General features: G+C 47.6%; 1 protein-coding gene across 1 annotated transcript in view; it reads left to right on the top strand.

The window, feature by feature from the left end:
• Window positions 1-15,717, top strand: part of LOC147103254 (mannosyl-oligosaccharide 1,2-alpha-mannosidase IA-like) — a 216,401-nt gene that overhangs the window by 97,994 nt on the left and 102,690 nt on the right. The window contains 1 exon segment of the mRNA XM_085962703.1: window positions 4,472-4,566. Coding sequence (XP_085818829.1) covers window positions 4,472-4,566 — 95 coding nt within the window.

Genomic DNA, 15,717 nt, shown 5'->3' with positions numbered 1-15,717 from the left:
GTCTATCAAACCTGTCCTGCATTCATGATGTCTGGAGCATCGTGACCAGACATGCCCCCTTGCTCATCCACCTCACCCCACAGCCATGTAATCTCCTGGGAGAGGCAAATATTAATTTCAGAAAACAAAAGGGGGGAAAAATCTGGAAAATTCTTCTCTAACCCCCTCAAGCATTCAAAACCAGTCCAGGAGACCAAATTGACCATGCTTATGTTCACTGGTAAATGGCTTACCATTTATAAGATGCTCTCTCTGCCCCAGCCAAGAACTGGTCCAGCTCACTTTTGAAGGCGTGCAGAGAGTCAGCACACATCACACAAGTCGGCAACTTATTCAAAAAGTTCACTACTCTCTGGGAAAAGAAAAGAACCGCTTTATATCTAGCCTATTGTTACTCTTGCGTAGCTTATATGCATGACCCCTGATCCTCCCCAATCTGTCAAACTGAAATAATCTATCCGTGGGTATGCAATCCAGCCCTTTCATTAAAAGAAAGAAAAAGAAAGACTTGCATTTATATAGCGCCTTTCACGACCACTGGACGTCTCAAAGCGCTTTACAGCCAATGAAGTACTTTTGAAGTAGAGTCACTGTTGTAATGTGGGAAATATTACTAACATTCATTCAATCAAGACCGCTTACTTCCACCTCCGTAACTTTGCCCGTTTTCGACCCTGAGCATCGCAGCACATGCACTTCATTTTTTTCGTTCATATTTAAAGCTACTCCTATTGATTTCTTTTATCCAAGCTAACACTCTGGGTAGAAATTGATAATGGCTTGTTTTTAGTGTGCCATAGCCCTGTATCAATCCATAACTGGACGGCTTGCACTAAATAGGCCTTGAGCTTCATTTAAAGACTTTGGGCGAGCTGCCAGCACCTATCGTGCCTCCAGAGGCAGCTCACCCATTTTCAAGGGATGAATTTTGGGGCTGTCTGCGGCTTCAGCAAGGAGGAGATCTCCACATCAAGCTTTAAAACATTTTTACTTACCTTTTTGGTGGCAGCCACGATAGGAAACCTGAGTGGAGCAGGTTCAGCGCCTGCTCCTCTTAGGGCAGCGTAATTTGGCAGAGTGGTCCTAAAACTGAAAACTGGTGTTAGGCTCCTCATAAACATATGCAAGGGGGCCTAATGTCTTTTTAGGTGGCCACAGGGAACACCTGAAAAATCACCCAACTCAACACGCAGTCAGACATGTTTCGGGTGTCCTTGGAGTGCGGGATATAGCCCTGAGAAATTGGTATTTTGTTCCCATTTTCCAACTGGAAAACAGGCACGACCAGGACCAATTTCTACCCCCTGCTTTCTTTAGCTCAGCCTTCTCCCAGCTGGTCGATTTGATTTTTCTTCTGTATTCCCTTTATTCATTCTGCATGCTATCCTTTTTGCTAAATTCTTTTTTATTCGCATATTTACCTAATCTATTTCCACCTTCTCTACTTGTTCTTTCTGATTGATTTTATTTTCCCTGCCCCCTTCTTCCTAGTTTAAATGACTCTTTACTTCCCTGTTTATCTGTTTTATCAGTTCATTAGTTCCCTTCCCATCCTTGCAGAATAGCTTTCATCTTCTGCAGAACTGGTGCCAATGCCCCATAAAACTGAAACCCTCTTCCTGGCGCTACCCCATTAACCTTGTGTTGAGCTCCCTAATCTTTTTATAATAATATAATAAAATAATCTATATTAATGACTTGGATGAAGGGACCGAGTGTACTGTAGCCAAATTTGCTGAGGATACAAAGATAGGTGGGTTAGCAAGTTGTGAGGAGGACACAGAGTCTGCAAAGGGATATCGAGAGGTTAAGTGAGTGGGCAAAAATTTGGCAGATGGAGTATAATGTGGGAAAATGTGAGGTTATCCACTTTGGAAGGAAGAATGAAAAAGCAAATTATTATTTAAATGGAGTGAGACTACAAAATGCTGCGGTACAGAGGAACCTGGGGGTCCGAGTACATGAAACACAAAAAGTTAGCATGCAGGTACAGCACGTAATTAGGAAGGCTAATGGAATGTTGGCCTTTATTGCAAGGGGTATGGAGTATTAAAGTAGGGAAGTTTTGATGCAACTTTACAGGGTGCTGGTGAGACTGCACCTGGAGTACTGCGTACAGTTTTGGTCTCCATATTTAAGGAAGGATATACTTGCATTGGAGGCAATGCAGAGAAGGTTCACAAGGTTGATTCCTGGGATGAAGGGGTTGACGTATGACGAAAGGTTGAGCAGGTTGGGCCTATACTCATTGGAGTTTAGAAGAATGAGAGGTGATCTTATTGAAACATGTAGGATTCTGAGGGGGATTGACAGGGTGGATGCTGAGAGGATGTTTCCCCTAGTGGGGGTGCCTAGAACGAGGGGTCACAGTCTCAGAATAAGGGGTCGCCCATTTAAGACAGAAATGAGGAGGAATTTCTTCTCTCAGAGGGTCGTGAATCTTTGGAATTCTCTACCCCAGAGAGCTGTGGAGGCGGAGTCATTGAATATATTCAAGGCGGAGATTGACAGACATTTGAACTACAAGGGAGTCAAGGGGTATGGGGAGAGAGCGGAAAATGGTGTTGAGGCCAAGATTGGATCAGCCATGATCTTATTGAGTGGCGGAGCAGGCTCGAGGGGCCGATTGGCCTACTCCTGCTCCTGTTTCTTATGTTCTTATGAAATTGGCTAAGTGACAGGAAACAGAGAGTAGTGGTGAACAGTTGTTATTTGGACTGGAGGAAGGTATACAGAGGTGTTCCCCAGGGGTCGGTTCTAGGACCACTGCTTTTCTTGATATAAATTAATGACTTCGACTTGGGGGAGAGGACATATAAACTGGATGGTACAATCCTAAAGTGGGTGCACGAACAGAGAGCCCTGGGGGTTGGGGTTGAAGATCAGCCATGATCTTATTGAATGGTGGAGCAGGCTGAAGGGGCCATATGGCCTACTCCTGCTCCTAATTTTTATGTTCTTATGTTGTCCTTCCCTGTTCTAGCACATGGCTGAGAGAGTAATCTAGAGATTAGTCCTGCTCCTAAATCAACTTCTTAATCTCCTAAACTCCTTTTGAAAGACTTCAGGCCTTTCCTTTCCTTTCCTGTATTGGTGGCTTCCATGTGGACCACGATGATTGGCTACTCTTCCTTCCCTTCCATAATCTTTTCCAGTCTTTCTGAAATGTCCCTTACCTTAGCACCTGGGAGGCAACAAAGCATTTGGAACTCTTGGTTTCGACTGCAAAGGATTATGTCCACGCTTCTATTGAGTCTCCTATTACTACTACATTCCTCACTGAATTGCTAATCTCCCCACTACCCGCCCCTCCCCTTGATAAATCTCATGTTTTTTATGTCTTTTAATACCTCTGAGGGACACATATAGGAAGGGACTAGGGAAACAGGTTGAGAGTGAGGAGGCCTCTGGCTTCTCATCACCTGCCCTAGGGGAGCGAGTGGGGAGTAGTGAATGGTAGGTTATGGGTAAGGTGAGTGACAGCAGAGCAAGGGGTAGAGGCGGACACAGGGATCGTGTGGGTAGTTCAAGGGTAAGAGGTTGGTGTAGTGATGGGAGTGAAGCAGGTGATCGGAAAGGGAGGGAGTGGGGGTGAAGTGGTCGGGATGCAATAGGAGTTTGGGGAAGCACAAGTGATTGTGGGAGGGGATGGGAAGTGAGCCGCTGAGGGCCACAATGTCTCTGAAACCCCTACCCCATATCCAATCTGCAGCTGTTGGTGGTTCCTGTCCTTGCCACACATTTACCTTCACCACACGGACTGCAGCAGTTCAAGAAGGGGGCTCACCACCACCTTCTCAACGGCAATTAGGGATGGACAGCGATGCCAAGAGGAAAGAAAAGAAAAAGACAGAGAGAAATAGAAGAGGATGCCGAAGAAGCAAAATGAAGAGTTCGGGAGAGAGAAGAAACAGAATCAAAAGAGGAGAGACAGAAAGGGAAGCAGCATTATGAAGACAGCAGAGGAATAAGAGAGAGAGGGAGAGAGAGAGACTGCATTCTCTGACTTACTACACGCAATGCCGTAGGAAGTTAACTAGCAATATATTCAATTTGTGGTGTACATCACACAGCTTTATTTGGGCATCACCATTCTGTGACGACGGTCACGCCTGTGGTTGCACGTTTCTGCCACCAAATGAAGGCCGAGAGGCTACAATCCCTGTACCTGTACCCACAGCATCACTAATGCACTTGGAGGGAAATTTCCTTTTGTCCTGACTTTCCATGGGAAAAGCCGTGAAAAAACCACGAGCATGAGAAAGTTGTTGATCTCTGTCCAAAAATGAGGAGGAGGATCTGTATTGTCTATGGTTTGCTATTGTACAACAAAAAGCTCGAATGGGCAATCTTTAGGATAGTGTGCCTCAAAACTACAAAAAGATGTCTGTATTATCTTCAAGAAATTTTTTTTAATTACTTTTTTTGTACGCTAGTCGCAATTACAGGTATTGTGTTCTCTTTGTTGCAGTTATTCAAGATAAAAGCAATTGAATTAGGAGAAAAGCTACTGCCGGCATTTAACACCCCCACAGGCATCCCCTGGGCCTTGATAAACCTCCGCAGGTAAGATGTCCTAATTCAAGTAGAGTAAAATCAGGGTGAATTACATTCATTAGAATAATTAACATGATTGCATCTTCCTCAAAAGACATCTCAAGCCCTTTTTTCTTGAAATAACTAAAAAAAAATAGAATTTTCAATGTGGACGGTTGATGATTTCACATCATCCATAGGATTGCATACATAGGATATACAACACAGAAACAGGCCATTCGGCCCAACCAGTTCACGCTGGCGTTTATGCTCCACATGAGCCGCCTCCCGTCTTTCCACATCTAAATTTATGGGCATAACCCTCTATTCCCTTTTCCCTCATATGCTTGTCTAACCTCCCCTTAAATGCATCCATACTATTCGCTTCAACCACTCCCTGTGGTAGCGAGTTCCACATTCTCACCGCTCTTTGGGTAAAGAAGTTTCTTCTGAATTCCCTATTGGATTTCTTGGTGACTATCTTATATTGGTGGCCTCTAGTTATGCTCTTCCCCACAAGTGGAAACATTCTCTCTGTATCCACTATCAAAATTTTTCATAATTTTATAGACCTCTATTAGGTCATCCTTCAGCCTTATTTTTTTCAAGGGATAAGAGACCCAGCCTGTTCATCCTTTCCTGATATGTATACCCTCGCATTTCTGGTATCATCCTTGTAAATCTTCTTTGCACCTGCTCCAGTGCCTCTATATCCTTTTTATAATATGGCGACCAGAACTGTACACAGTACTGTGGTCTAACCAAGGTTCGATACATGTTTAGCATAACTTCCCTACTTTTCAATTCTATCCCTCTAGAAATAAACCCGAGTGCTTGGTTTGCTTTTTTATGGCCTTGCTAACCTGTGTCACAACTTTTAGTGATTTGTGTATTTGTACTCCGAGATCCCTGTTCCTCTACCCCACCTAGACTCGCACCCTCCAAGTGATAAGTGACCTCCCTATTCTTCCTACCAAAATGTAATACCCCACATTTATCTGTGTTGAAATTCATTTGCCAATTATATGCCCATTCTGCAAGTTTATTAATGTCCTCCTGTAACTTGTTGCAGTCCTCCTCGGTATTGACTATTCCCCCCCAATTTGGCGTCATCCACAAATTTAGAAATTGTGTTTTTGATTCCTAAGTCTAAATCATTAATGTCAATTGTGAACAGCAGTGGTCCCAGCACTGATCCTTGTGGAACACCACTACCCACCTTCTGCCACTGTGAATAGCTACCCTTTACTCCTACTCTCTGCTTTCTGTCCTGAAGCCAGCCAGCAATCCATTCTGCTACTTGTCCCCTGACTCCGCATTCTCTGACCTTGTTCATCAGTCTATTATGGGGTACCTTATCGAAGGCCTTTTGAAAATCCAGATAAATTACATCTACTGCATTACCATTGTCTACTCTCTCTATTACCTCTTCAAAAAATTCAGTGAGGTTGGTCAAGCAATACTTTCCCTTTTGAAAGCCATGTTGACTATTCATTATTATATTTTTGGTTTCTAGATGTTCTTCTATTTTCTCCTTTAGTAGGGATTCCATTATTTTTCCTACCAGCGATGTTAAGCTGACTGGTCTATACTTCCCTGGACATGTTCTAACCCCCTTCTTAAATATCGGTATTACGTTAGCTGTTCGCCAGTCCTCTGGCACTACACCTTTGTCTAACGAATTACTAAATATGCGTAGTAATGTCTCTGCTATCTCTTCCCTAGATTCTTTTATAATGCATGGATGCAATCCATCCGAACCAGGGGTTTTATCCTCTGAGTTTGATTAATTTATTTAATATAGCCCCTTTATTTATTTTAAATGCACTTATCTCATTACTAATCTCATCAGCCAATGTTTTGTCCACCTGTTCTATCTCCCTGGTAAATACTGAAGCAAAATAATTATTTAATATTTCTGCCATCCCTCTATCGTTACCTGTGGTACTATCCTGACTATCTCTTAATGGCCCTATTCCCAGCCCAACCTTCCTTTTTTTTATTGTTCTGACGAAAGGTCTTCGACCTGAAACGTTAACTCTGTTTCTCTCTCCATGGATGTTGCCTGGCCTGCTGAGTTTTTCCAGCGTTTTCTGTTGTTATTTCAGATTTCCAGCATCCGCAGTATTTTGCTATCGTATTCCTTTTTTTATAGATGTGCCTATAAAATATTTTACTATTTGGCTTTATGTTCCTTGATAATTTAATTTCATAGCTCCTCTTTGCTTCCCTAATTGTTTTTTTGACTTCTCTCCAAATCTTTTCGTATTCTCTCTTATCATGCACTCCCCTGCTATCTGTGTACTTAATGTATGCCTTTTTCCTTACCCTTAATTGTTCCCTTATGGCTTTATTCATCCATGGAGTCTCATTATTGTTTAGTTTGTTCTTTCCTTTTAGCAGAATATATTTTTCCTGCACTCTGTTGAACACCATTTTAAGTGTTTCCCATTGCTATTCTGCATCGTTGTTTGCCAATATTGTTGCCCATTTTTTTCCCCAAGTTCTATTCTCAGCCCCTCAAAATCAGCTTTTCTCCAATCTATTAACCTGGGTTTTGTCATACTTATGTCCTTCTCAATTATCATCTTAAAGCGTATTATACTATGGTCACTATTGCCTATATGTTCCCCTACCTTTACTTCTTTTATCTGCTCTGGTTCATTCCCCATTACTAGATCCAATATCGAATCCTCCCTTGTTGGGCTTTTTACATATTGGGTTAGAAAGGAGTCCTGTACACGTTGTAGGAACTCCATTCCCTTAACCCCTTTACCTACCTCTTCTGTCCAATTAATATCGGGGTAGTTGAAATCCCCCGTGATGATTATTCTATATTTTTTACTAATTTCCCTAATTTGTCTGCATATTTCTTCCTCCACCTCCCTTCCACTATTAGGTGGTCTATAGACTACCCCTATTAGTGTGATTGATCCTTTATTATCTTTTATCTCTCTCCATATGGATTCTATTTTTGTCTTGCTGATATCTGCGTCACTTTTTTCTACTCCCATTATGTTATCCCTAATAAGTACAGCTACTCCACCCCCCCTTTCCCCTCCCTATCTTTACTAAATATGTTATACCCTGCAATGTTTAATTCCCAGTCCTGATTTTTCTGTAGCCATGTCTCATTAATCCTACTATGTTTGGTTCCTTGCAACGTATGATTACCTCCAGCTCCCCTGTTTTATTACTGACACTGTGTGCATTGCTGTACAGACAGTCTAACTCATTTTTAATAGGATTTCCTCTCACTTTATGTTTAACCATCTTTTTAGACTTCTGTTCTATAACTCTATTTATTCCCTTGTCATCAATGTCCTCCCTTACTTTATTCTTTCCTGTGCTCTCTTTTCCTGTTTTGTTCATATTTAGGCTGGTTACGTTTCTTGTAGATCCCTCCCCCCATCTTACTAGTTTAAAGCCTTTGCCACTTCCCTATTTACCCTTTCCACTAGGACACGGGTCTCATCCCGATTCAGGTGGAGCCCGTCCCATCGGTACAGCTCCTTCCTGTCCCAGAACTGGTGCCAGTGTCCCATGAAAAGGAACCCCTCTTTCCCACACCAGCCCTTTAGCCACGTGTTAATTCTCCTGATCTGTCTGCTTCTATGCTAATTTGCACATGGCTCGGGCAATAATCCAGAGATTATTACCCTCGAGGTCCCAGTAGAAGACACAAAGGACATACCAGAAATGGTGGGGAAATAAGGGTCTAATGAGAAGGCATTTTTTTGTTGCAGATTGTGAATGATGCACACAGATCATTTGTGGGTCTCATTATTATTCCTAGCTGTAGACAATCGGATGTAAATTAGTCTATTGATGGATTCCATTATTTTTATGACCTCATTCCTTTTGTGTTGCTTAACTATTTGAAACCGACATTGTTGGGCTTTCCTGCTCTGGCCTCAGAACTTTGTGAGTGACCGTTTACTGTTGTGTTGCAAGTTATAATTTTTTCTGACTTTCCATACTGCAGTTTCTACATTATCTTTGGAATATTATTTTCTGCTGACATTTGCTGCTGCATCCTGCATTGAAAGATGCCTTTTGCAGAAACCTTTTGCTACAGCACTGTTGCTGATAGCAGCTACTTCATTAGTGCTATCTACAGAGCTGGGCATGAGAATTCCATTGGGCCTTCCTATGGAAGTGGTGGATTTAGAGGAGGAAGAGGAGTTCATGTAGAGCGATCAAAGATGGGTGCACTCACTTAATCCCAGGACCCGAGTTTTCAAATCTAGGCATGTCTGAGAAGATCTGCTTTCACCAGATACACTTTGCAAGGAAGGCTGTGACCTCCAGACAGGATTTACCAGAGGAACAGGCCCGCCTGTTGGTATGAAGTTGACTGCAACATTGCATTTTTATGAGACCAGACCCTTCCAAACTACAACTGGTGGCATTTGCTGCATCAATGCACCGGTCTGTCAAAGCTTAACAAGTAGTAGAAGCCTTGCTTACTAAGGGAAACACTTTTGGCACTTTCCCCATGAAAAGGAGACAACAGCACAAGAGGGTATTCCAAACGTTCAGGGCCTCATTTAAGACCCCTAACAACAACCTCATGGCATGTATGAATAGAAAAGTCTATCATTCCATTAATGTACAGGTGGTGTCAAGCAACAGGAACAGAATAATGCAGGTCAGTGCACGATATCCTGGCAGCAGCCACAATGTGTTTCTACAGTAAAGGCACTATATAACTGCAGATTGTTGTTGATGCATTCATTTTGCCGCAATCCATCATGTCACCACTATTTGAAGGACCAGGGAGACTGGACAGCTGACGGTTGGGGATCAATGATACCTACTGAAGCCCTGGCTACTGACCCTATTGAGAAACAAGAGGCTGAATGGAAAGAAAAAATAACTTACTTTTATATAGCATGTCCTCAGGACTTCCAATGAAATACTTTTGGTATTTGGATCTAATATGAATGGCACCCCAAAACCCAGCCTACATTCCACTTTGTGCGAATGGAGGACTACACAGCATCTAGGTCATTGAGGTGACATTTTGAGTTGTTGAGTTCAAACTGAAGCAATATGAGCATGAATGGTGTGCAAAATATGATGGGTTGTGCCAGTGCTTTCCATGCTCCATTGCTGACACTCGGGGCTTGTTGTGCTTTCTGTGAGCATAGATTTAATTTAAGTTTTCAACTTGCAGGCATCCTGTCATCACACCAGATTTCTTCCTGATCTGCTCTCACAACGAACAGATTTTGGGAAGACAATATGAGTTATTTGAGACATGACATAAGATAAGACATGTGCTTGGAAGGAACAGGTGACTTTGGACCGATGGTTCCTAAAGCTGGGGTTTTCCTCGCCTCATGTCTGGGTCTGTTGTAGACTAATTGATAAAAATTGATTGTTATGATTGGTCAACAATTCCATTATCATTGTATCATGCGACGACCAGGGTGGTAAAAGACAAATTAGATGGACCGTGGTCTTTTCTCATCTAGCAGTTCCTAGGTTTCTTGCACCTGGGAGACCGCATTTACTGTCTCATACCTCCTGCCATGCATGGTACACATTTGGTCCCAGAGGACATTTCCTGTGCCTCAAGTATTGCAGCCCTTCTCTGTTACACCTCCTCTGTAGGAACATCTGAAGTTTCCTCATTGAAGGGGACAGTTCTGACCCTGGGCCGTGGCACGGTTCCATTATTGCCACACCACTCAGCCAAAATAAACAGCAATGTTTCAAAAGAACAGCAACTCTTTAGACGCAGCTACTTTCCTTATTCCCAACTCGCTTAAAGACATTGGCCTAGAAATTGAGTTTGGGGCGGCCAGCTCGCTCGCGCCCAGAAACTACCGCTGCATGCAGAGCCACTTGCGCCCGCCGGAAATTCAGTTTCAGCGCCCCAAGTCGAAGCCGGCCGCAAATCAAGGGTTTCGGCGCCCCCGCTTGGGGCGCTGAAACTGAATTTCGGCGCGCTAAGTGCCGCAGCGCCACCCGCTGCGGAGCGGCAGGCTGCGGTACTGCAGGCCTTCCTCCCTCTCTTAAGGGGGAGGTGCCTGCAACAGCGAGATCGCCGCTCGCTAGTGCCGGCAAATGAGCCCGGCACCACGGAGAAGTGCCGGGCTCCCGGAAAACAGCCGGCAATGCTGCGGGGGGTGCGTGGAGGAGGCCGGGGAAGGAGGTGCGGGCAGGCGGCCGCCGAAAAAGCGGCCGGCCGCACCTCCGCCTTAACTCGCCCCACTACCGCATCAGTTCGGCCCCGTTTTCTGGTCGCTGTTTGCGGCCGCTGCGGAAGAGGCGGCCGCAACTCAATATGGCGATCGGGCCGGTAGCGGGGCGGTAACGGGGCACTGCGCACACCGATGACGTCATCGGTGGCGCAGCGCTACTGGCTAACGCCGCCATTACCGCAGCGCTGAATATCGGGGAAAGCTCAGCAAGTGGCGCAAAAGCCCTCTTTGGGCGAAAACTGGGCGCAAAGCCTACTGAATTTCTAGCCCATTGTATTCCCTGGAAAATGCTCGGAGCAAATAATTATTTAAATGAGCTGACGTGCTGAATCCAGCGAGATCGGCTTCCCACTCCCCATGCGTATTAATTCCTGTGTATGCAATGATCATGGGGGCATTTTTACGTGGGAACACAGATTCAGCCCTTATATTTATTATTTGATCAGCAAACTGAGCTATTGCTTCGGGCCCCAGATTCTTAAAACATGAAACCATGCTGCGCAATTCCCGAGGTATCAGTCGCACTATTAATACCTGTCAGTTAGATGGCTAGCAGTGTGATTCCTGCGGTGCTGATTGGATGGCCAGCAGTGTGATTCCTGCGGTGCTGATTGGATGGCCAGCAGTGTGATTCCTGCGGTGCTGATTGGATGGCCAGCAGTGTGATTCCTGCGGTGCTGATTGGATGGCCAGCAGTGTGATTCCTGCGGTGTTGATTGGATGGCCAGCAGTGTGATTCCTGCGGTGCTGGTTGGATGGCTAGCAGTGTGATTCCTGCGGTGCTGATTGGACGGCTAGCAGTGTGATTCCTGCAGTGCTGATTGGATGGCTAGCAGTGTGATTCCTACAGTTCTGATTGGATGGCTAGCAGTGTGATTCCTGCGGTGCTGATTGGATGGCCAGCAGTGTGATTCCTGCGGTGCTGATTGGATGGCCAGCAGTGTGATTCCTGCGGTGCTGATTGGATGGCCAGCAGTGTGATTCCTGCGGTGCTGATTGGATGGCCAGCAGTGTAATTCCTGCGGTGCTGATTGGATGGCCAGCAGTGTGATTCCTGCGGTGCTCATTGGATGGCCAGCAGTGTGATTCCTGCGGTGCTGATTGGATGGCCAGCAGTGTGATTCCTGCGGTGCTGGTTGGATGGCTAGCAGTGTGATTCCTGCGGTGCTGATTGGATGGCCAGCAGTGTGATTCCTGCGGCGCTGATTGGATGGCCAGCAGTGTGATTCCTGCGGTGCTGATTGGATGGCCAGCAGTGTGATTCCTGCGGTGCTCATTGGATGGCCAGCAGTGTGATTCCTGCGGTGCTCATTGGATGGCCAGCAGTGTGATTCCTGCGGTGCTGATTGGATGGCTAGCAGTGTGATTCCTGCGGTGCTGATTGGATGGCCGGCAGTGTGATTCCTACGGTGCTGATTGGATGGCCGGCAGTGTGATTCCTGCGGTGCTGATTGGATGGCTGGCAGTGTGATTCCTGCGGTGCTGATTGGATGGCTAGCAGTGTGATTCCTGCGGTGCTGATTGGATGGCCAGCAGTGATATTCCTGCGGTGCTGATTGGATGGCCAGCAGTGTGATTCCTGCGGTGCTGATTGGATAGCTAGCAGTGTGATTCCTGCGGTGCTGATTGGATGGCTAGCAGTGTGATTCCTGCGGTGCTGATTGGATGGCTAGCAGTGTGATTCCTGCGGTGCTGATTGGATGGCTAGCAGTGTGATTCCTGCGGTGCTGATTGGATGGCCAGCAGTGTGATTCCTGCGGTGCTGATTGGATGGCCAGCAGTGTGATTCCTGCGGTGCTGATTGGATGGCCAGCAGTGTGATTCCTGCGGTGCTGATTGGATGGCCAGCAGTGTGATTCCTGCGGTGCTGATTGGATGGCCAGCAGTGTGATTCCTGCGGTGCTGATTGGATGGCCAGCAGTGTGATTCCTGCGGTGCTGATTGGATGGCTAGCAGTGTGATTCCTGCGGTGCTGATTGGATGGCCGGCAGTGTGATTCCTGCGGTGCTGATTGGAGGGCCGGCAGTGTGATTCCTGCGGTGCTGATTGGATGGCTAGCAGTGTGATTCCTGCGGTGCTGATTGGATGGCTAGCAGTGTGATTCCTGCGGTGCTGATTGGATGGCTAGCAGTGTGATTCCTGCGGTGCTGATTGGATGGCTAGCAGTGTGATTCCTACAATTCTGATTGGATGGCGAGCAGTGTGATTCCTACAATTCTGATTGGATGGCTAGCAGTGTGATTCCTGCTGTGCTGATTGGATGGCTAGCAGTGTGATTCCTGCTGTGCTGATTGGATGGCTAGCAGTGTGATTCCTACAGTTCTGATTGGATGGCTAGCAGTGTGATTCCTACAATTCTGATTGGATGGCTAGCAGTGTGATTCCTACAATTCTGATTGGATGGGTAGCAGTGTGATTTCTGAGGTGCTACTGTGCGATTGGTATGGTGCTGGAAAAATGGTAGAGTGAAGTAGAGGGACAGCTAGGTGTAGGGTGCGAGTACCAGACAGTAGGAGCTTGGTAGTTTAAGCTTCTGCCACTGGTGGTGGGACCATGAGATAGGGATACACACAAGACGAGAGTCAGAAGATTGAAGTGTGTGAGGAGGCATGTAAGGTTAGATGAGGTTGCAAAGATAGAGTAGGGCAAGACTGCTTCGGGGGCAGGTTGTCAACACGTCAGTGGGGATGAAAGCAATAGGTGAACAGAACTTGGTGCAAGACCGGATATTCAGTATTGGTTCATATGTTTGAGTTTTGGACACGTTGGAGGATGGGAGGCCAGCAGGAAGGATGTTAGAGATGTTGGGGGAGAAATTCAGTATCGCCACGTTTGGGGTGTTATACTCGTACGGGTGTGAAACTTAGCGCCCGGCGCAAATTATCGCCACCTACTGCTAAATTGACCTGCTTCGCCCCAGGAGGTGCTTGGAGCGCTAAAACAGGCGCTGCACGACTGTCCTAAAGCGCTAAGCCAGAGAAGCGAGGCGCTACCACCGAGGGCGGGCGCAGCGCAGGTGCGGCCAGTTAGCGATTGCACGCAGACACGCTTGCGCCGGTCAGCTCTTAAAGGGGAGGGTCGATCTTGGATTGCAGCCACACCCTGCACATCGGAGCCCTGATTCTCGGCCTGGACAGAGCTGCTGCCACATTCTAACACCTAGGACCATGGAGAGGGCCAGGGAGCGAGCGCAGTAGTTCAGTGAGGGGGCCCTGCAGGTTCTGGTTGGCGCGGTGGAGCGCAGGCGATCTATCCTGTTTCCGGACAGTGGCAGGAGGCCGCTGCCCACCGACTATCGCAAAGCTTGGAGGGAGGTGGCTCACAGAGTGACCTCCAGCAGCATGGTGCCTAGGACCCCTGTGCAATGCAGGAAGAAGTTCAACGACCTCACTCGGGTCGTCAGGGTGAGTACCCTTTTCAGTATCCTCTTCATCTCTGCATGTGCACCTCACTTTATGGCCAAAGGGTCCTGAAAGCCCCAATGCCCAGCCCTCATCCAACACCTATGGGCCTTTCATGAAACTCACACGCACATTCAGCACTTTACACACTGTAAGGGCTATTCGACCATGGGAGGCAGTGCAGCCAAGATCAGGGCTTCACACTGTAAGGGCTATTCCACCATGGGAGGCAGTGCAGCCAAGATCAGGGCTTCACACTGTAAGGGCTATTCCACCATGGGAGGCAGTGCAGCCAAGATCAGGGCTTCACACTGTACTCGGAGCCCGTCCTTTCTCTTGCAGGGCAAGCTGGCCCATAACAGGAGGCAGCAGCAACGGACCGGGGGAGGCCGGCCTCACCTTCAAGACCTCAGCGATCTGGAGCAGCGAGTCCAGCGCATTATGGCAGGCCGGATGATTGGCCCCGTTGCCACTGGCGATGCCGACCCCGTTCTGGACAGCAATGGTAAGGTCATCACCTTTTTGACCTCTCTCCTTCCACTTGTGCCTCACACCAGCATCCTTTGCCACTATCGAACCAATACAGTGCATTGCAGCACTCATGCCTCCCTCGCTGCCGCTCTGTCCTCACGCTAAAGCAACTCTTGGACCTCCCTGCTTTCAGATGCTGATTCGCCAGGTGAGGAGGCGGGCCCTCAAGCTGCCACTGTGAGTGATTCTGAAGGCGAGGAGGAAGAGGAAGCCGGACCATTAGTGCCACCCTCAGCCGAGGCAGCCCATGGCCATAATGGGGACACGTCTTCCCTGGAGGGGAGCAGGGGGGAATGGTCTGAGGAGGGTGAAGCTCCAGGCTGCAGCAACGCGGGGGGGGTGGTAGGGAAGCTCGGCGGCCTTCTCCCCGGAGGGAGAGTCTGGCCTCCAGTCCTGCTACAGTGAGCGCAAAAGAGGTGCGGCTCCTCACTGAAATGGGCGCCCAGGCGGAGCAGAGGCACACTGAGCTCATGGCTGCAGTGGCAAGGATGCCCGAATCCATTGAGTCACTGGCAAGGAGTGTCCAGGACTTCGGTGCAGCACAGGCAAGGAGTCTGCAGGACTTCGGGGCAGCACAGGCAAGGAGTCTGCAGGAGTTCGGCGCAGCACTGGCAAGGAGTGTCCAGGACTTCGGTGCAGCACAAGAAAAGAGTCAGCAGGACTTCGGGGCAGCACAGGCAAGGAGTCTGCAGGACTTCGGTGCAGCAGAGGCGGCTTCCACGCAAGTGCTTAGTGGTGCAATGCAGTCAGTGGCTGGTCTGATGCAGACGCAGATTGAGGCCACACGAGCACTGACTGCTGCCACCCTCGCTGGATCGGGCACAAATCGCCGGGGCCCTCGCCGCGCCGCAGCAGGCCAGCAGTCTGTGCTTCAGCAGATTGCTCTGCATGCTGCAGTGCTACCCCGTGGGAGTGCCAGTGTGTCGTCTGACCAGGGAGTGCCTGTCTTCTGTTAGGATGGCAGCATTCCTGCTGCCAACACTGTCACTTCTCCACTGCAGCTGCCACCACCTGTAGGACAGACTGCTGCCGCCCAT

The sequence above is a fragment of the Somniosus microcephalus genome, chromosome 20 (genome assembly GCF_052327205.1).
Source record: "Somniosus microcephalus isolate GS21.2 chromosome 20, FLI_Smic_1.0, whole genome shotgun sequence".
NCBI classification, from domain to species: Eukaryota; Metazoa; Chordata; class Chondrichthyes; order Squaliformes; family Somniosidae; genus Somniosus; species Somniosus microcephalus.
Note: the sequence above shows the minus strand (reverse complement) of the source record. Positions and strands in the feature narration are given on the sequence as shown.